This window comes from Chaetodon auriga, chromosome 12, assembly GCF_051107435.1.
Source record: "Chaetodon auriga isolate fChaAug3 chromosome 12, fChaAug3.hap1, whole genome shotgun sequence".
In the NCBI taxonomy this organism is placed as follows: domain Eukaryota; kingdom Metazoa; phylum Chordata; class Actinopteri; order Chaetodontiformes; family Chaetodontidae; genus Chaetodon; species Chaetodon auriga.
Genome location: NC_135085.1, coordinates 24,069,790 through 24,091,790, shown reverse-complemented (window position 1 = coordinate 24,091,790; position 22,001 = coordinate 24,069,790). Strand labels below are relative to the sequence as shown.

At 43.0% G+C, this 22,001-nt stretch overlaps 1 protein-coding gene across 2 annotated transcripts in view; it reads left to right on the top strand.

Annotated features, from left to right (window-relative positions):
- Positions 1 to 22,001, top strand: part of LOC143329232 (receptor-type tyrosine-protein phosphatase N2-like) — a 178,020-nt gene that overhangs the window by 5,267 nt on the left and 150,752 nt on the right. For both annotated transcript variants that reach the window (XM_076745040.1, XM_076745041.1), the window contains exons 2-3: positions 6,052 to 6,102; positions 21,586 to 21,699. In XM_076745040.1, coding sequence (XP_076601155.1) covers positions 6,052 to 6,102; positions 21,586 to 21,699 — 165 coding nt within the window. The remainder of the gene's footprint in view (positions 1 to 6,051; positions 6,103 to 21,585; positions 21,700 to 22,001) is intronic.

Sequence of the window (22,001 nt, the reverse complement as noted above, 5' to 3'; positions counted from 1 at the left end):
GAAAAATTAAAAATCCAGTCTGGACCGCACATAATGAAGACAGCCAGCATCTGAGAGCGCCAGCGAAAGAGAGCTCTGAATACAGAGCGCCGCGCCGTCATTTGAACAGATGGATGGATGAATGCCGCCGCTTTGAACAATCAGGGGAAGAGCAGAGGAGAGGAGGATGAGAGGAAGGGGATAAAAGGACGAGGGAGGAGGTGATGGAGGCGGTTGTTTTGTCGCTGCAGGAGACAGAGGAGGGGAAGACAGAAAGAGATTACCGCCAATTTAAGCAGAGCTGCTCGTACAAACCTCCTAATTGAGAAATGGATTTCCCCGCTCCGCTGCCACGAAATAAAAATGATCAAATGCGTCCAAATTCTTCCTTTTGTGCGCATCTAAATCGTCAGGTGGCGCGTTGTCGCGATTGATCGTTTCTCTCAGAGCCGAGGCCCAAACAAATTGGCTTGCCGTCATGTTAAAAGCGAAGCGCGGCACGCCGGAGAAAACACGTCTGCTGCACGCACATGCGGTCGAGATAGACGACGCACAGGCAGCCAATTAGGAAAGCCCTTTCTGATCAGGAAAAAACCTGAGCGTGAAGTCAGCCTTTAGATCGACAGCAGGAGCTAAAAATAAAACTACAAAGACAGGGGGAGCTTTTAAAAGGCCCGGCCCCCCGACTTGTTATCAACTGTCCGGAGATGTAAACACGCCCGAGGAGATAACATTGTGCGGTGGAGAAGGTTGGAGCCGAATGCTGAAGGAAAATGATGAAAGTCGTTCGCTGTAATCGAGACAGAAGGCCACATAAAGAGATGGAGACGGAGTCAGAGGCCGGTGATGGAGACAAACACGACTAAACTTAATATCTCACTTATTATGTGAACAGATCGAGTGAATGTTTGCTGAACTCGCAGATCATAACCATCCAGCCATTGCATCTGTCAATGAGAAGAACTGTAAACTGGGAGAGCCAGTTAATGATTTTCTTGTGTTGACTCTGTCCAGATGTTAAAAAAAAGCACCTTAAAAATAGAATGAAATGATTTAAAATACACAGCATTAGAAGTATTTACTAATTAGCTTAGCCAACTAGCTACTCAGAGTTAAAGTCAGGCCGCTTTTGAAGTCAAACGCCGGCCTGATATTTTCACGTCTAACCAAGATCGTGTTGGTGAGTTTACTTTACGATGATCTGTGGGGTAAAATTACTGCTTTTGTCAATGGAGTCTGGTGGCGTTGACTACAGCGATACAGCTGCTGCTGATGGTTAGAGTGCGAGATGCTGGTGCTCCAGTGTGACATCTAGTGGCAGTGAATGCCACATATAGGACCTTTAAAGTTAATTAGCCAGATACAGTTGATCAAATCTGCGGCGCTGATGTGAAGAGTTTGGATTCAGCCCCGACAGGAGGTTGAATGTAAAGGGGATTTTTAGCAGTGATGATGTAGAAATAAGGCTTGTTTAGACGGTGCACATTTTTAATGAATGTAAACATGTTAATCTGTATTTTCATATACTTCAGGATATGACTACAGTACGGGCGGTTTGTCGTTTATACGTCCAATTAAATCATTGGCTTTATTTTCCAAGGTGACCGCTCTCAGTTTATTTATTGGCCCTCTCCCTCGGGAGCAGCAGGTGTCGCATGCAAACAGACAGATGGCATCCTGGGAAATGTAGTGCCTGCCTTTGTCAGCGAGCGCAGCTTGTAACGGCCCTGCCAGGAGGCATTAAAGGCCACAGCCTGGACGCTGCTCTTTGCTCACAGGGTGAAGCTGATTGAAATTCCGCTCCTCCCGCATCGCCGGTTTGGCGTCCGTCCACAGTGCAATACTGCAACCTATTTCACACTCTACTGGTGTGGAGTGATGAAACCAGACAGCACAAAACTTAAAGTGGCAGCAAAAGTCCAAAAGCAGCATGCGGTGCCATCTTCCATATCCTCCACTTCTAACCGGCTCTTATCTGCAAGTGAAACGGAAAACAAATCTCCTTACATCTTAACTTTTATCTTTCCTTATATCCTCTTTCATTAAGTTGATCGATTAAAAGATGATCAGTACATCAAACGTGTGACACTTGGTGCGTGAAAATAAGAATGAATGGAGTTGAATTTATCAGCTGCTTTGATTGCTTCACTTAAAGACATTTTTATGGGTTTTCTGCATTTGAAAATATTAAATATTGAATGTCAGGAAACATATTTTGCCAAAATGTGAAAACAGGATTTTGTTCTCAAATGTTATGATTCCCTTTCAGTTGTAAGCCTGTGTGATTTGCCTTTTTTGCTTCTGTATCTTTGTTCTTATTAAGCTGTTTTGGAGCAATTGGCCCAAAAGCAGCATGAATGCCCCAAAGCTGCTGTAATGAAGCTCTGACTCTTTGTACACTGCGTTTCTGTGTTACATGTTTCTGCTTTTAACAAGACGGCGCCTGCTGGAAACGGCTGTGATTACTGGGTCCTTTTCCACAGAGATGTAAACAAATGCAGCCTCGGGTGATTCTCCCTTTAATTATACCAAAACAGAAACATAATGAATATCCAGCAAACATGACACGAGCTCATAGCAAATGACTTCGCTCTGATTTGTCTTCGTTAAAGACAAACTGCGTCCTGGGCTGCTTGAAGCAGCGTGTGTGGAGCTGCTGTTGATTTAGGGCGGAGGAGTCAACGAGCCTGTTTTGGGTGATTTATGCAGACTTTCCTGTTTTGTTTTACCTTGTTTTTGCCACAAAATAATTGCAAATAGTGAATTTCAATTAACTATCAAAGAAGGAAGATCAAGTGCTTTGTGAAACACAAATAGGACTAATTCCACCTGATTACAGGAAACATCATTAATGTTAATAGAAACACCTGCGACAACCTCACAGTATCACCTGTGGAGAGGGCTGTAGACTGCGTTACTTTTTTATTATTAGGGCATCTAAACAGGGTTATGTTTGAGCAAATGATATTTAATTTCACCTTTAGAAATAATATAAAACTGTAGTAAGTTCAGTCGGCCTGCTAACTAGCTCTGATACCAGAACAATGCTGCGTATGACACAGATCATCTTCAGGTGAGCATACTGACTTCTTGTTTGGGACATGTAGCTTTAGCCTTTAGCATTATCATCGTGTACAGACCCTATTTATTGAAAAGAGGTAAGCTGTAAATATTTAAAATAACTGGAGTTTTTTAGCCAGCTCATGGAGTTAGCATCCAGTAACTCGTTAGCTGCAGCTGATAAAGTCTGCTAGCAACAATTCTCATTTCAAAATGCTAGCTAGTAGCTGGTAGCAACCCCCGCTGGCTCAGGTCCATGGCAGTTACAGGCTAATGCTACACCCGCCATTTTGTAGGATTTGTAACCGAGAAAATGCATTTTTATCTTCTCCCAGAACAGCTTTGCTGGATCATTATCTGTAGGTTCCCTTTTAATTATAGCTGTTTTGTGACTGTGGATTTGTTATTTGTTGATTTTGTTTTTCTGTGAGCTGTTTACCTCAGTGCTAACCAAGCTAGCTGAGGCTAATATGTCTCTAATACAACATTCTGAGTAGGCTAACTGTTAGCCTGAGTGTTTTTATAGTTTATTCTTTTATCTTCTGGATTCTGGGTGTATGTTTAGATGGATTACTCTGATGTAAGTCATATCAGGACTCTGTGATACTTTTCCTCTGCCATAAAAACTCATTTTTTATAACAGTTTTGGTCTCAGTGTTGTATCTGGTACGTTTTCTTTACTGACCAAGAATACAGTCTTACAGTGAGTCAGTTCAAACACCTGCGACAACGCCTCACAATACCTCCTTTAAAAAGCCAAAAATGAGCATCAACATTCCTATGAAGGAAAAGACACAGATTTGGAAAAAAGTGTGAATTTCTCTCAAATCTTCAACCTCGTCAGACGACAGGTGACCGAAGAGCATTTGAGGAGCTCCTTGTGAGTGTTTGTGTGATTGTAAGTACACAAAAAATATAAGCCAAGGCCATCTGCTGTTCACACCAGAGAAAAGAAAGCAATATTGCGAGCACGATGGCCTCTCAGAGGCTGCAGAGGTTTGTAATAGAAAAGCAGTCGTCTGGGCGGCAGACGTGGATGAATAATGAGTTCTGCCCTGCTCTGGTCTAAATGCTGATGCTGAGGTGATGTCCAATTGCTCCAAAACTGCTTCGGGTGAGCTGAAAGCAGATTTTAGGTCCCAGGTGTGAGCGTCCATGTTAGCAAACCTCCCCCTCGATAGACCACACAATGAGAGCTCGCGGAGTGTTGATGTGGAGGGAGGTGAGGGGAGGTGAGGGGAGGTAAACGCTGCCACTCTTTGATCCCTGCAAGGCAGAGAGGCACTCAGCGACAGGTGTTGCCATGGTTACAGCATCCCATTGTTTTGCTGGTTTCAGCTGGTGGCTGTTACCGTCCCTGGAGTATGTCCCTGTGTGTGTTTACAGACACCTGAGTGCATACATTATGAATGAAACTGACACTAGATAAACACTTTAAACTGAGGATTTATTGACACCAAAGTGCTAGAAAAAGCATCAATGGAAGTACTTTTAGTAGTACTAGAGTAGTAGTGGTGCTGGTATTATTGATGGAAGTAATTGTTGGTGGAAAAGGTTGAAGTAGTAGTATTAGTTGCTTAATAGCAGTAGCAGCACTGTTAAATGTATTAATAACTATAATAGTAATCTGGTAGTTCTACCAGATTACTACTTTTACTACTGCTACTGTTTCTAAACAATAGTAGTGGTTTTAGTAGAAGTAGATTAGACAATGTTGTAGTAGTAGTGCTAGTAGTAGTAGTAGGAATAGTAATCATATTAGGAGCAAGATAGTAGATGGGAAGTAAGCAGTAATAGTGGTAGCCATTTAATAACAGTAGTAGCAGTGGTACTTGTAGTAATAGCTATAATAGTACTGTTACAGGCAGAAGATGAAGTGGTAGCCCAGTAGATTCAGTAGCAGTAACAGTAGTGGTGGAAGTAGTTCAGCTTAGTAGTGGAAATAGTAGAAGTAGTATTTTTAGTAGTAGCAGTAGTGGTGGATTTAGTAGATGTAGCAGTAGTAGTAGATTAGCAAGAGTAGAAGAGTAAATAGAAGTAATTGTGGTACATTAGTAGAAATAACCTAGAAGATGTAGTAGCAGTTGTAGAAGTAAAATAGTAGTAGTAGTAGTAGTAGTAGTAGTAGTAGGGTATTGAGACCAGTGTTTACAGTTAAACTCAGCCTTGCGACCTTCATCTGTTACCACGGTTGTTATCAGTTCCTCACACTGGACGGCTTTTATTGTGGCTGCAGGAAGCTCGAGGTCTGCACCAGCTAATGAATCCAAACTCAGATACTGTAAACGTGTTTGTGTTGGTGCACATGAAAGGAAAGAACACTGCGTTGGACTGTAATCTGCTTTAAACTCCTGCTAAAGGACAAACCATCCTCAGTAAACCTGCAGTGTTGATTTAACTGTGTTTGTATGAGAGTGTGAAGAAGTGCAACATGCTGCCTCATCTCCTGTAAGTGCGGTAGAATAAAATATGGCCGCCTCCCCTCCTCTCCTCTCCCAGAGGAGCGCTGAAGGAGCCGGTTTGATGCATCCTCTCAACCCAGTGTTAATTCAGGATAAGTGCAAGTTTTTGCTGTCCAAGCTGACGAATATAGCAATACAAAAACAGCCCAACAGCACAAGAGATCTGAGGAGAAGAGTCTTATGAAGCCATTTAGTCTCTTATTCCAGTTTTTAAATTGATGGCCAACACTGAACTGCAGGGTGAAACATATTGTATTACTCTGTTTCTTTAAAATTAGGATTTGTTAAGTGTCACTTCAACCTCATGCCAAAAAAAACAAGTTTTCTCACTTGCCTCTAATGGTATTTTACGCAGATAGTTTGGCTTTCATTTGTTTTCTGCGGAGGTAAACTGAATTTCCTATGAGGTACTCATACTCTTTAATAGTATTCAGAGGTACTACCTGAATGTGTGTGGGTATTATTTATTTCATGGCAGCCTCATGCTGGAAGTCTCGGTTACATGTCCACCAGCTAACCGTGTGCCGTCTTTGTGTTTCCCTGAAAACAGGTTGCCTGTTTGAGAGCGAGCTGTGTTCGCCGTATGAGATCTGTGTCAACGGTAAGTCACCTGACACACACCAACACACACGTTTCATTTGGATGCATCAATTACATGATGAGTGTTTAAGTATATTTGTACCACTTGCGTCTCACAGTGCGGTTAAAAACACAGGTTTTAAACTTCTCCTGCCTTCAAGGACAGAAACAAGACTGCTCATGACGCTGGCGTCCAGCTGTTTAAGGGATTGCACGCCGTCAGTCATCATATCAATCCCCCTGCTCACCATGAACAAAATGAGCTATCACACTTCTTTGGCTGCAGCCTCTCATCAAGCAGCGTTTGAGCATCCCTTTTGCTTGTGTCCCATTTTCCCTAATGGGAACTCTGCATACAGTAGAGCCCTGTGCAGGACTGTTTTCTTAATCCCGCCCCCGCCCCTCCCACTGGATTTCTGACCTTTACCGCCGGCTCCCACAATGTGTGTTCAAGACCTCCTGCTCCTGTAACGAGTGTGTTGAAGACCGTCCAATGAGCAGCAAAGTTTGAAGCAGATCAAAGTGTACTCAGCAGGCACATGTACTACAGAGCATGTTCAGTCTGTGCTGCATTGACGGCTTCAACAGCCAACGTGTTATTTAATGCACACAAAATCTGAGCTGCTGCATTGCCTCTGCATTCATTCAGCCTCGTTAGACCCAACACATAAATATAAACCCACTTTCTTCCCTTGCGGCTTCTCTGGCATCAAGAGGAAGGAAACCCCTGCTGAGAATCAACCTAGAATCAGAAAAGCTCAAAACATGAAAGTCGTTCACAGAAAATAATTTGCATGTATTTTGGAGTCTTGGAAACACTTTTATCTTGGAGTCCACCGGGTCAGCCCAGCGATAACCGGGTTATCCTCCAGAGTTCAGGCCACATCTGTTCTGAGCTAACCTTTTGTTTTCAGATCACCAGCGGTTTGCTGGGAAGCTCTCGGCTTCACTTATCAACATCTCTGCAGGGTTTAAAGCAAAGACAGAGAGCCGACAGAGATAACAGAGCGCCATAATCTGTCGCATAATCTCATTAAGCATCTGAATGGTCTGTTAGGAGGTGCAGGTGGCCGTGCTGTCGGCTGCACAGCTGACCGATTGTGTTTCTGACCTGCTTCCTGACGTGTGTTTATTTCGGGCAGGGCGTGTTTGCTCTGAATTCGTTAGCTCGGTCACTTCCTGTCTGCGCGGCGTCCTTTTGAAATGTGCCCCCTAATCTAATTGTGACAGAGGAGGTGGGCCTGAAAAAACAACGCACACGTCTCGTTCTGCGAGAGATTCATTACGTCGTGGGTGAATGTTATTTTTAGCCGAGCTCAGACCGGCTCCGCCTGTGTTGTGACTGCCTCAGGTGACCTTGTTTCACGTCGATGAAAGAAAAGGTGTCACTTTTATTTGCATAGTTGGTCTGTTTGTGTTTCACTGCTGCTGGATTTTTCTTTGCTCTTTGCTCACTGGTTTGCACAGCTTTGTGGGGTGTGTGTTCCTGCCTCGCTGCGTCTCAGGCCTGCAGTCATTATCTGTCTATCTACATGCTGATTGATGGATAGATTGGTTTTTAATGGCTGAGGGGTCATTGAAAACCCCTCAGCTGGATGGTTGCTCTGTCTTTCCTCAGCTGATGTTCCAGCTCTGATGGTGGACTCTGTTCAGCCTTTGACTCATCATTTCCTTTCACCATCGACCTCGTGTGTTTCAGCTGAAAGGAGCCTCTCCCACTCTGTTTTGTCTTTTAACTTCCTGTCTAGACCGGAAGTAGGGGTGTGTCATGTTGTGTGGATTGACGTCTGCTTCCTGTGAGTTTTATAAGATAACATACAGCTGGAAAAAATGAGAGATTTAGTTTTCCAGCAGTCTGACAAACATCAGCTGACGCCTTTGGGGCAGCGCAAATTAAATCAGTCCTCCCACACAATAAGATAGATGGATGGATGGATGGATAATCAGCTGGTTTACTTATCATTTGTGAAGATAGTTTAAACTGTTCCTAACTTTGCACCAAAGATCGTCTTTTAAATCCAACGTTTGGTTGATGAGCTGATCAGGACTCAGAGGTTTGATTTTATTTCCTGTCGCCATCAAAAGAAACCAGATGTTAGGAGACGAAGCCGAACTCAAAAAGGGCGGGCGGCATGAGATCAGTACTTGTGTAACTCGATTTGACCGCAGTGATGGGTGTTGCACATATAAATGTTAATTATTGTGAAACGTGATTATGTCAGTTCGTGGCAGCGTTGGCCGTTTCGGTGGAGCTTCTTGTCAGCCCGAGTTTCAAAGAGCATGAAAATGCCCCAGGTGAGTCAGGTGAGGTGAGGCTTTGCTGACAGCTGGATCTCACAGTGGAAAAACTGCGGCGGCTGCACCTCCGGCCATTGTTCTCGCCCGCCGTGCGTCCGACCTGCTTCAATAGCTGCTGTCAAACTGCCCCTCGCAGACGGTGCCAGTCTGTTGTGTCGGTGATTGGCAGCTCCGGCTCTATCAGGCCACACAGCAGCTCTGATTGCCTGAGCTGGCTATAATCTCTTGGCAGAAAAAACGGTGAGTAAGGTTGGTATTGTTCAGCCGAGGACACTCTCTCTCTCTTTTTCCAACAAGAGGAGAAAGTGACAACGGAAAAACATCTCAGTACCTGGAGGAAACAAGTTGTTCTCTTACCTTGACATGAGAAGTCATTTAAGCGGTTCTCCTGGATGAACGCAGCATCTGTCACATGCGCTTTGCTTGCAGATTTTGAGGACTTAAACAGGCCCTCACAAAGTAATTTAAACCTGAATAACAAAGATCATAGAACCTGGATTAAAAGCTTCATCTACCTTCAGGCTATGCCCAAATCTGTCACAGCAGGGACATCCACCAGCTTACAACGGCAGAACACCTGTTATTAAAGCACGGCCAGCAGGACGCTTCTGTCACTGAGCAGCATTTATTTTTACTGTAGTGAGCCGAAGGTATCCTTCACAGATGAATTCATTACCTAAATACAGAAATAGAGATCACACTTCTATATATGAGGCACTTCACATGTAACCCAAGACATGATGGTTTCATGTCTCCATGTCTCTATGACACTGCAGTACATTTATCATTTACAGTTATCTCTTAAGCACATCAGTCTACCACCCACCACTCTGACGTCTCCGTTCCACCCCACACCACCACCCTCCGACCCTTTAGCTTTGAAATAAACAATCTCTTTCCTTCGTGTCGTTATGTACGCACCAGGCGCGCTGTGGCAGTCGTGTCATGTCTAAATAAAGCCGTCCACGTCACAAACATGTCGCCTGACAACAGGTAGATGAGACAGCAATGTGTCGTATCTCGTGTCTTAAATGAGTAATTTTGGTAATTCTCCTTAAATGAATGTGATAACGTAATGATTCCTGCCTCAGGCAAACGTACCTCCAGCGTAAAACGACATAAAGTGACGTTTCAGGATTGACGCAACAGTCCGGGATGGAGCGCAGAGCCACCCACCCCTGTGGACTTACTATTTTCAAGCGTATCACCCTGACGTGTGTGGGTACAAAAGGAGAAAGGGCAGGCCAGCTGCGTGGAAAGACGCTGCTCTATCAGCGACTTGACATTTTCTTTGTGACTGTCAGACGGAGCGATGCCACATTTAGAGCCGGCACATCCAACGCCTACGAGGGCCGGCTCTATTACGCTGCAAAAAGTGCTCCTGTAATAATACATCCACGGGGTAGAGGTCCTACAAATGATATGCTTTATGCAAGTGAGCGATAAAGAGAAGAGGATAGAGGTGTATTGATGATAGGACTGATGATAGCATGTCGCTGCATCGGTGCAGCCTGCTGTATACACACAAGTCCACTCGATTAAATCAGATGTGAGCGTTTAATACCTGTCTATCCAGGTGGGCATTTCTTGCAGTGTAGGAACCTCTGCTGACTTTCATTTTTAGCCTCAGCATGCCGCCGAGTCTGGCCGTGGAGATAAGAACGGCTGCCTGTCAATTATACTTACTCACTTAAAGGCTCCCGTGTTTGTGCGCGGCGCTGCAATGAGCGATTATTCTAACTGTGGAGTAATCTGCACATTGTTTTCTCCATTGATGGGTTAAAGAAACATCAGAAAATAGTGAGAAGTGCCCACTGGAATTCCCTGCAGCCTGAGCTGAAGTCCTCCCATGTCTTTTTGTTTTGTCCGACCAACGCTGCAAAACCCAGAGACATTCACTCAATTGACAGATGTATGGAGAGAAGCATCGAATCCTCACATTTTAGGGGTTTGAACCAAACACATTATTGACATTTTTGCTTCAGTCATCAAATCAGTTGAATCTTTTCTGTTGATCAATTAATTGACTAATTGTTGCACCTTTTAGTTTTAGACCTTCAGTATAAAACGTAAATCATTGTGTTACTTTACTGCCATTCATTTTCAAATGTACGGTGTAGTATTTAGATACTAATGAATCTGACACTGTAGATAGTGATGACATGGTATTGCTCAGATATTGTTTACAGTTCTTCTTGTTGAGACTTAAATGCCTTGAGACCATCAAAGTTTACTTGTTATCTGCGTTGTAGTTGTGCGATCGTGCAGCAGGATGTGCAGATGAAGCTCAGCAGGAACATATGTTGAGCCTTCACTTGTGGGAAGTGCTGACCGACTGCCACTTACACCTCGTTGTTTCCATGCAAACTTTATTTGAACGGACATTTGAGGATGAGGGATGAGAAATAAAGGCGTTGTTGCGTTTGTTTAACCCAGATTTAACTTTAGGTGTGGCGCTACTGTGCGATAACGTGTCTTTAGCAAGTGTCAGTGATAAAAGTGAGTACTGTTTGAGTGTATTTCTGAGTCTAATGACTTGTTGGCTTTACGATAATTATTTCATCGCATGTAGGTTATGATAACATTACATCATGTGATCAAATCTGCTGCCTTTTACTTACATGATTGACTTTTTTTATTTCTGTCACAGCTGTTCAAAAAACATTGATTCATTCTTTTTAATATAATGTTTCATGTATGGTTCAAGTATTAGTTGTTTTCCTGAATGATTTATTTGCACGTATGTTCCTGATCTTTAAGCAGATTTCACAAAATACATTGTGAGAAGTCAGAAAACCAGTTATGCTTAAATACATTTTCAACGAAGAGGCGTTATAAACAACAGAACTTCCCACTTCCTGTTTGATCAAAATGGAGCAGGTTTAACAGACTCGTTTTGTGCGACCTCTGTTCAGCCTTGCAATAGATTAATCAGGGTTTTACCCCCAATGACTCGATCCGCACCGCTGTGTGATGGATCATATTTGCGCTGTGAGTTTGCTCAGCATCGCCAAGGTTATCCGAGCTCCGCTAATGTTTTCAGACGGGAGACGAGCGGCGATGTGGAGAAAGCTCAATCAATCTTGCTTTCTGCTTTTGTTTGCGTCCGTGGTCTTTTGGGGTCTGGTGAATTTGTTCACATGGCGCTCTGCTTTGCTGCTTGCTGGAAGTTTTATGCATTAAGCTCTGAAACGCTGAATTTCTCCCGCTTGCTTTGGTTGTTTCTGCTGGTCGGTTTGATGGTTGGAAAGGATGAAAAGAGAGCTGCGGTGCTCTGATCCCCATCTGGAAAGGAGAAATCCCCTTTTGCTTCATGTCACCAACAGCTTGAGTGTACTTTGGAAGATGATTAACAGGATGGAAAAGCAGACTAAACTTGTGTTGTTTCCTCCATCTTTGTGCTTTTCATGTGAAGTCCTGGAACATTTCACCACCTTAAAGCATTGAAAAGCACTGAAAGTACCCTGTTTGAACTGGTCCCAACCAGTAGACCTGTAACTGGAGGTGATGGGTCGAAGTCGTCGTAGCTTCATTTTAAGGGTTTGCAAAGTAAAGAAAAGGCTAAAAATATGTTTTCTTTCTATATTTAGTCTATGTCTTTGTGAACATGCTGCCACATGCCCTCCATCTCCTGCTCTGTCATGGAGCTGCTGTTTCCCAGGTGTTGATTGGGTCCCTTGGCTTCACTGTCAGAGCTGTAATGGAGCTCATCGTGAAGAAGCTTGCTCAGCATGGAAACACTCATTTCCAGCAGAGAATACGGCCTGCAGTTATGCTTTAATTGGCATTAGTTAACTCAGCAAGAGGAGAGCTGAACTGAACTGCGAGCTGGAGATAAGTGTTATTATTGCTGAGCTATGTACAGAGTGTGTAAAACATTATGACTGAAGAAGACTTTTACTCAACCTCTGGAGTAACATAGATTGTGAGAAGCTGCGAAAGGCTGAATGTGAACGAGCTCAGAGTTCAAACAAACTGAGCATTTTTGTGTTGATGATTCGTTACGCTGTTGGACTTCACAGTGGTTTGAAGGCAGGGTCGTAAGCTACGAGACAGCATCAGCCGTTTGAATGCCCCAAAACAGCATGTCGAACTCACGAAGCCCTGTAGTGTCCATAGAGGGAGTCCGTATTAAGAGGGACAGAGTCCACGTTAGCGAAGAGGTCGCTTCTGTAACACAAATGACGTCTTTTGTTGTTTAATTTCGTGGAGGGTTTGACTTGTATGCTCTGGATTATTTCTATAGGGCTCCCATTTTTAGATTGAACATGATGGTTTCATGTTGATATATTTCTTAATGTTTTATCTGTTGTGATACTGTCATTTGTAGTGAGAGGTAACGTTGTTTAAGTGTTCAAATGTGCAAGAAAAGCAGTGCTTTTTCACGTGCTATCCTTGCTGGAAATGGAAATTTAGTCAAAGGCCCTGTCAGTCAAATGTGACTCTTTGGTAACGTCTAGTGGCTGCTTTGGGAACTACAACTTCCTCCACACAGCACCCAGTGTTTTGTGAGAGCGATAATGTGGCCAGCTAACGTTTAATCCAAAAATCATTAGCTTCAGAAGTTAATGTTCACTACATCCTAAATTCACAAACTGTTTAAGAAGTGTGTTGCCAACATTTCACAAGAATAAAAAACCAATGACAGAGAAAATTCGAGCAAAGTCTGTTGTGAAACTCCACTCATAAATTACCATCATCATCACTTTGTGTAAAGAGACTGTAAAATATAACTGATTGCGCCTTTAAGACCATCAAACGTTCACGCTACACAACACTGCATCTTAAAAACTGACCAAGTAAACGTCAGGTGAGGTGCATCGTCATTGCAAATGTCATTTTCACGTCGTTTGTCTGAATGCCTTCACTGTGCAGCGCTCCTGAATGCAGCCCGAGTGTAAACCAAGCGGGGAGATTCACACAGAGACACACACACACACACAGACACAGACACACACACACACACACTGCTTCCCCTCACTGCGAGGGACGAAAAGCACTCGATGGAAATTGCCATGGCAACAGGCACAAGAGGAGCCGGGCTGAGCTGGACCATTACCCATCAGCCCCCTGTTGCACGTTGTCTCCTGAGCACATAACAGCCAACATGGCACTACCCCCCACGGACAGGGCTGAAAATATCTTCATAAAGTCTACATTCAATGATCGATCTGTTTGTTATTGATTGATTGATTGATTTGTTATTGCAACACAGAGACAACAAAATGCAGTTTAGCTGGTGGACAGAGTTCAGCAGGGTAACAGCTCTGGGGAAGAAGCTGTTCCTGTGCCTGCTGGTGCGGCAACGGAGGCTCCTGAACCTCCTACCAGATGGTGGGGGGGCAAACAGTCCATGGTTGGGGTGGGGGCTGTTACTGCTGATGCTGCGTGCCCTTCTTAGACACCGCTTGCGCTGGAGGTCCTCGATGGCAGTTAGCTGGGCACCAGTGATGCACTGGGCGGTTTTCACCACCCGTTGCAGGGCCTTCCACTCGGAGGCTGTGCAGCTGCCGTGCCATACTGAGATGCAGTTAGTCAGGATGCTTTCAATGGTGCAGCGGTAGAAGTTGACCAGGATCTGACGAGCCAGGTTAACTTTCCTCAGTCTCCTCAGGAAGTAGAGGTGCTGTTGAGGCGTTGAGAGTCCAGGAGAGGTCCTCAGAGATGTGGACGCCCTGGAACTTGAAGCTGGAGACACGCTCAGCCTCAGCCCCGTCAATGTGAATGGGGGTGTGATTGCAGTCTTTGGTTATCCTGTAGTCCACAATGAGCTCCTTGGTCTTCCTGGTTATTGATTTAAATCATTGCCCTCTCTTCAATGATTAAGCCCCGTCGGTTAAAGACGTCTTTGATTGGATCTCTCATATGTATATAAATATGAGTTCTGCTGTTTTCATGCTAATATCCAGTCACAGCTGAGCAGATGAGAGGGAGTCAGTAACTATAAGATTTGAAGCCTTCACTCCGCGAATTACAGTCTGCAGCTCTTATTTACGTAAAGGATGAGGCTGGAGATCATTTATATTTGTCTTACTGTCAACAAATGTCACGAAGAAACCAAACCAACAAAGAATTGATCCAGCTAACAAGTACTGTGTGTGTCTCCAAAGCCTGATATCTTCTTCCTCTGTGCCATGGAGCTCCACTTTTGTCCAAAAAAATCTGTGACTCTCAATGCAACACTCAACACATTCATCCAGTGTCATCCTGCAGCACCGAGTCACTGAAATGTGTTTTTGAGTTGAGATTTTACCACCAACAAATGAGACTGAGCTTCAGTGACTCGGTCCACTGAAAAACCTCTGACTGAGGTAACGCCTTCAGACTGCGCAGATCAAATTAAAAACTTGTGGAAAAAGCACAGCACTTTCTTCTTCTCTTGAGCTGAAGAAGCGCATCGCTAATGAGAGCTGTGGTCAGGGTGGAGAGTGAACTCCAACACTTCAGTGGAGCTGGAGTGTATTTGTTTAATGATCTCACACAGCCTCCACCATCATCATCATATTTGCTGTAGGCCTGTCGGATTAGACTAATTGGCGTGTGCGTGGGTAGAGTTATTGATCAAAAGCTTGTGCTTTGATGGCCCTTTGAGGAAACATCCTGTAACTATGCTCCCACTGCATTTGCATGAAGCTACCTTTAAAACCACATTCCTGTGAATGAAGGGAAGATACTTGGTTTGACATTACTTTTAATCATAGAGCAGACACCAAGGATTGTGGTGAGGAGTTGAAATGTCATCTCCCTTACAAGGTATATCTACATATTTAAAACTACAAAAACAACACGTGCATCTCTCACCCCTCCTGCTCTCCCAGCACAACTGACTCGAGCACTACATGCATATGCAGCAGCCTGTGCAGCTAATCAGACGTTAGCATTGCTTACATGATTAAAACTACGAGACCCAGAGCCAGTTTTTGACAGGTATGAAGGAAACCCTGCACTTTGCAGCCAGTCAAAGCAGCCCTGGCCCTGCCAAGAGATGGCAGGTGTCATTGATCTTGTGGAGTGCAGTCAGTGAGGGATGGACTCATGTGGGTCCCCAGAGGCAGCAGATCCATTAAGACGTCTTAAGCCAGTTCATTAGGCAGGACTGAGTTTTCTGCTTTCAGTCAGCTTGTTGCAACAATACAGTCCAGAAAAAACACAGCACGTCGCAAAGGAATTCAGCTCAAAGTATTTCTGGAGCTGCACCTTCCTTCGGCTACTCTGAATGCTAACACTTCAGCATGCTGATTTATTGAGGATGGTTAGCATTTTGACACAGTAATGGCCCCGTGGCTCTGGATGGATGGATCACTGGTGTCACTGGTTCATTTTACTGTCAGTCCTGCTGTGACACAACTCTGTAAAGATATGTGCAAAAACAGAGAAAAGTTTGCTTCTTTGCTTCAAGGTATGATCAGTTAACCGTGTTATGTGAATATATATTAAATATTATAGATTCAGATTAATTATAAATATAAACAACAAATCAATTATTATAGGCTCAGTTAAAATAAGACTTTATTGATCAGTGGGGGGATTTTACAAGCTACCAAACAATATATAAAGTAGTAAATCAGCTCCACCTTTGCCAGCAGCCACATCAATGTGATGAACTTATTAATGCTTTGATAATTATAATCTAGTAATAGTACACATATGTATTATTCTAAGGTGGGCCATTCTGCATAATGACTGCTTTTATTTTTGGTACTTTAAGTATATTTTGTACTTTTTCTGAAGTGAAATATTTGAATGCAGGACTTGGAACAGCGTATTTCTACACTGTCATTACTATTTTAACTTCAGTGAAACATCTGAGTGTTTCTTCCACCACTGGGAACAAAACGCTTTCTGTGCCTCAGGAAAGTGAGTCCAGACCTGCCGAAAGGCATCCATCAGCGAGAGAGCAAAGGTGAGAAACAGAAGAAAACATTAGTTTCAGAAGGAGTTGTAAGAAGAATAGTTTCATGAGAGTTTGTTTTGTTATCGTCATGAAATGAAGGCCGTATTTAAAATGCAACCGAGAGCAACATCTGGCCAGCATTGCCGGCCCATCTCCTCCATCTTAATACAGCCTGCGCTTCTGAGAATGGTCCTGTGAATCCTCATTCTGCTCTAATCTGGACCATAAATCACAAGGAGACATGTCTGGCTCTGAATTACGGCCCTCTGGTAGTGAACTGGGATAAAGCCTTAGATATGCATGAGTGTAATTATGAGCGATAATTCAAGATGTTCCTTCTGGGAGGCGCAAAAATGGTGTTTTATGAGATCAGAGCTGGAAAAAGGCCTGTGGCGCAGTAGTTTCCCCACAATCTTGTTTTTCTTTTTTGCATTTTGCAGCAGTTCTGATGTTATTGATGCAGTGATTTTAGCATCAATAAGACAGCATTGTGTAGCTTTACTTTGAGATTTTAGAGTTTATGGAAGCGACTGCACCGACCTGATCCTCCACATTTGGATCATGGTCGTTACTGAAGCTTTAAGAAGTGGATCGGGTCCCGGTCACATCTGGCCGATCCACAATTAAACACAATACATACATTTAAATGCCACTTCCTCATCAGTGATTGGCTGCATACCTTACCATGGAAATTGAGAGTGGTTCTCTAGTTACTTTCCAGTAGCCATAAGCTTAAAAACCATAGGTTCAGAAACCAGCAGCTGGTTCCTGTTTTCATCTTTTCCTAAAGAACATATTGGACCAAATGTGAACACAAAGCTTAAATCCAAGAGGTCCTGTTGAGTAACAGCCACAGTTTCTCCAAAACTGCTTGTAATTGCTGTACAATGACATATTTCATCTTATGGCAAAGCTGCACCATCTTAAAAATAAAAGCTCAAAGCAAGCATAAAACTTCTCGTCTCCAGATCTACTTTGCAGTCTTATAATTTGCCAAAATCCATCTGTTTCCTCTTTTCTCCACGTCTCTTTCCCTTCATCCTCACTTATCTCACTCTTCCTTGAACACCCATGGCACATCTTTTTCTTCCGTCTCATTGGTAAACAAGAGAATATGCACTCAGTGAAACATTCGAGAGTAATTACAGCAGTGCAGACCAGCCGCTGGTCATCCTTAGCTGCCTGTTAAATGGGGCTTGCAGTTTGATTGAGACGGCCACAGTGACGCAGAGGCTATTTATAGACAAGAGGCCTGAATTACTATGTAGAAGTGCTGTTATGCAACATGCACGCTCTCCCACATACATGCACACACAGTCATACATGGCATGCAGATGTGCAGTGGGAGGCATTCACAAGAATCATAGAAATCTAAAACCTCGGACAAAACATCAATGTACAAACTACACAGATGTGTACACACACACACACACACACACACACACACACACACACACACACACACAGCTGGACTCCACGCTAACTGATACAAAACGTCCCGATGTGAATGTGAACAGCCCCAAAAGCACAATGTCATTTTTTTTTTTTTTTTACTTTATCATCTACCTATAGCTCAAACTTTTAACTCAAAAGTTTGAGCATTCAAAGTACTTTCACCTCCAAACTGTATTCAACTGAAGTACTTCAATACATATGTTAACTTCATGTTCTGCTATGTTCTGCTGTATTCAACTCCATTTGCTGTTAATTCTATTGGCTCTATTATCTCTGTTAGCTTTGTTATTTTATTAGCTCTGTTAGTGGTTAGCTCTATTAACTCTATCATCTCTGTTAGCTTTGTTATTTTTAGCTCCTTTAGCAGTTAGCTCTGTTGGCTGTATTATCTCGGTTAGCTGTTAGCTCTGTTATTTTTATTAGCTCTGTTAGCTGTCACGTTCTGACCTAGAATAAGGGTAGTCTGGCGAAAAGCTGACAGGAAAAGGGTGTCATTTAACCTCCAAAATCTATAAAAGGTAGCAAGACAGAGTCTGTTTGATGCAAAAATTAAAATGTTTTTTTGTCCCTCAAAATGGAGACAATGATAGAACAAAAATGCAGCAGAAAAAATTACTTACAAAGTCTGGCCAGCGCCACCATTAGGTCTACGCAGCACCACAGCCCTTCTCTGACTGACTAGGCAGTGGAGATCCCCTCCATTTAAAGGCTAGGCCCCTCCCACTGGACCATACCATCTTTAATTGGAATCAATAACATGATCAATTCAACCACACAGATCATCTTCCATATCAGAAACCATTTCAAATCTATTTCCATTTATTTACCACACATTAAAGGAGTCAAAGCATTCACATAATGCCCCATTTAACACTCCCATCAATTAGTATGGCGCAGTAAGATGGACTGAGCATGCTCCCTACTTTGTACTCAGGCACTATAAAACACAGCCTGAAACTATGCTCAAGTTCTTTGTCACTGCCAAGAACCAGGAAGCACTGTGGTAAGAAAAAAAACATAATTAGACACAAACAAACTCCTAATCTACAATCAATCAAGTAATAAAAAATGAACTCAAAACAGTAACAATGGGTTTGTGTGTGTTTCTGTGAACTTTATGGGGGGAAAAAATAGCACAGGAAACTTACAAAGATGTTAAATGTAGCTCAGTGTGTGCACCCACCAAACATTTAGTAGCATGCTACCTGGCTAACATGTGGCGTCTGAAATGAGTGGTGTGGTGTGTTACCAGTAGCAGGGAAGACTGCCACAGGTCTGTTTTTTTATTAGCTCCATTAGCAGTTAGCTCTGTTAGCTCTATTATCTTGGTTAACTATTACCTCTGTTACTTCTATTAGCTTAGGCTATTACTGTTATTAGCTCTGTCGACTCTTTTGTCTCTTTTAGCTATTAGCTCTATTTTTTTTATTGGTTCTGTTAGCTGTGTTGGCTCTATTAGCACAGTTAGCTGTTAGCACCAGTCTCTGCTAGCCAGTTATTAGCTAGCTAGCTCACCTTCTGTAGCACAGATTAGTTGTTCACAGTGTAGCTTTGTCATGAAAAACTAGCTTGTCTGACCTCAATACTGAGTTTACTGCATCCTTTTGGATTTTAACGCATCAGACTTTTGCATTATGTAACCAGACGGTGATCAGAACTGTAGTAACCGCATGAGAAGATGCGCTCATTTGTTGTTGGCACTTGGTTCAGTTTTCCTTTGCTAATCAATAGATTAGCTTTTGTTGCTGTAACCTCACTTCTTAAATTACGTTTATCACAATGTCATAACTGGGGAAACACTTCAGTGATTTGTAAACATAATTTTGAGTAGACAAGGATGGCCTATTAACACCTGAGTATATTCTTAGAGTTAACTAGAGATAAAAAATACCAGACAAGACAGGCAGTGTTTTCGCTGAGCTGAGGTGAATTTGTATAATATTGCTTATATTGCTGTTCCAATTATTGATGTGTCATGTAAAGAGAATGCTGAATTATCCCTGACACAGTTTGTGGACTCTCCACATCTGCAGGGACGATAATTATGACATAGACAGAAAAAAAGGAAGGTTTTGCTTTGTATGTGCTGCAGTATGTTCTCAGGGTCTTGTGTTGATTTGTCAGTTTTACACATCAATCAAATGCTCAGAGTTTCATTCTCTCCACTGCTACTGTAGATCGATAACTGCTGCCACTACCACTAAAACAGCTCCAGGTATTGATCGAGCTGTCCAAGACCGCGGGCAGATCTATTTTAGGTGAACGTTCCCTTCAGAATAAAAGGTTATGAAAAGGTCTGGATGCCCAAGTGTGCAGCAGGTTTCACTCTATTATACAAATTTAAGATGAAAAGTTAGCAAACTGCTGTAAATATAAAACTTGATTGGATGATACTTTATCTGTCTTCGGCTTTATTGTGTCAGCTGAATCTAAAGGAACTGAGTGAGTGAACTGTTTTATATAGAACTGATCAAGGGAGCAGTTACGTGAAAACATAGAAAATGAATTTAGAAAATGGCAAAAAGCTAAGGTAGTAAGAACATTTCGGAGTATTACTTGTGCGTTCAGGCTGCTGAAAAGGGAGTCAAGCAAAGATTTTAATGTCTGAATGAAGCGTTTCGTGCAAGGTTGGGCGAGGAACATTATTCATGCATCTCTTATTTCTTTTACTCTGATGTGCCTGAATAGGAACGAGTGCTCTTGTGCTGTGCAGGCAGATACAAACACATGTAGCCGCAGTGGAAAGTCTGTGTCAGCTGTCACGTTTGACCTGTTCAGAGTTCACTGAGGAAAGAGTCACAGGCTCACTCATTCTTACGTGGTGGAGGTACAACAGGTAGTAGTGAGTGCAGCTTGAAACATCTCTGTTTATTTCTGGTCTTTGACTCATCTTTCGAGACGCTTTCTCCACCCACGGCTTCGTTTTCGGAGACAGCCTCCCGCTGGCCTTTCCCACAGCTCACATTAACACTGCCCACTGTGTGGCTTTTTAGAGGAAGTGTGACGGAGTGAAGAGACACACTCTCTGTCATGAGGTCTGTGTTTAGTGATGAAGCGATGGAAGATGTTTGGTACAGCCTTTTTAAGGGCTTTTTCAGTGAAATACAGTCACCAAATCAGGCAAATCCAGAGTGATACTGATAATATTTGTAATGATTCAACAACAATTCAACAACACCAATTTAATGTGACACTTCTGGTCATTAAGCTAAGACTTTATTGATCCCACGCTGGGGAAATGTACTTGTTACAACAGCAAGAGAGGTAGAAAAAGTGCAAACAGACAATAGAAAAGAATATCAAAAAATCAACTATAAAGGCCGTGTACATTATATACGATCTCTTCTTCCACAGTTCTAAACTAGCAGGATCCTCAAACTGAAGATCGCCGGAGTGAGACCATGTGTCACACCCGAGCAGCACTCCTTGCATACTGCTGTTTGATTCAGAGTACTTTTACTGTAATTGGAGATGAAAAACTTCACTTGCTCTTGTAATGCTTTTGTCCCATGTTACAATGGACAACCCTGTCTGCAAGAAAATCCACAGCAGGCGCATAATCCCCCCCCCCAGTACATGAAATCTGGAAAGGCACAGGTACACATGTTAAACATAAACCACTGTTTTACTGCTGCTGTTCATTACAGCTGCTCAGACATTTTTCTGTGTAACATCATGACTTTAAATGCATCATCAGCTTGAGAGCTGAGCTGTTCCTGATTCCTGGCTCTATGAACATTAAAGTGAAGTCAGTCGGGAAAAGCCAAACGCGAATGATTGATCATATTTAGCCTTTTCGAGGAGCCTCCTCTCAGTGATGTAAACGCTAAATATGAAAGTGTGTTTGTGTGTCCACAGATGGAATGTTTGGGAGGTGTCACTCTGTTCCGGTGAAGGAGGTTTACACCTACGATGTCTCCCCGTCTGTAGTGCAGCGCTTCAGGACGCTGCTGGAGAAGCTCTCGAACAGAGGTACGCACATACACACACTCACACACACTTTATGTTTTCCACGTTAAATATCCTCCATAGAGGCTCATTCTGACAAGAGGGACTGAAAACAGGCAGCTGGCATTTTACTGGACAGTGAAGTTCAATCAGACCTTCTACGAACTGAGTTAGATGTTTGTTTTCATGTCATGGCCGCTGAGAATTCTTGATTCTTATTGGCTGGCGGGTTAAGCTCTGAGCTACAATTAATTGTGAAACCAATACACAAAATCAGTCATACAGCTCGTTAGTGAGAAATCAAAAAGGGGTAAGAAGAATTAGCC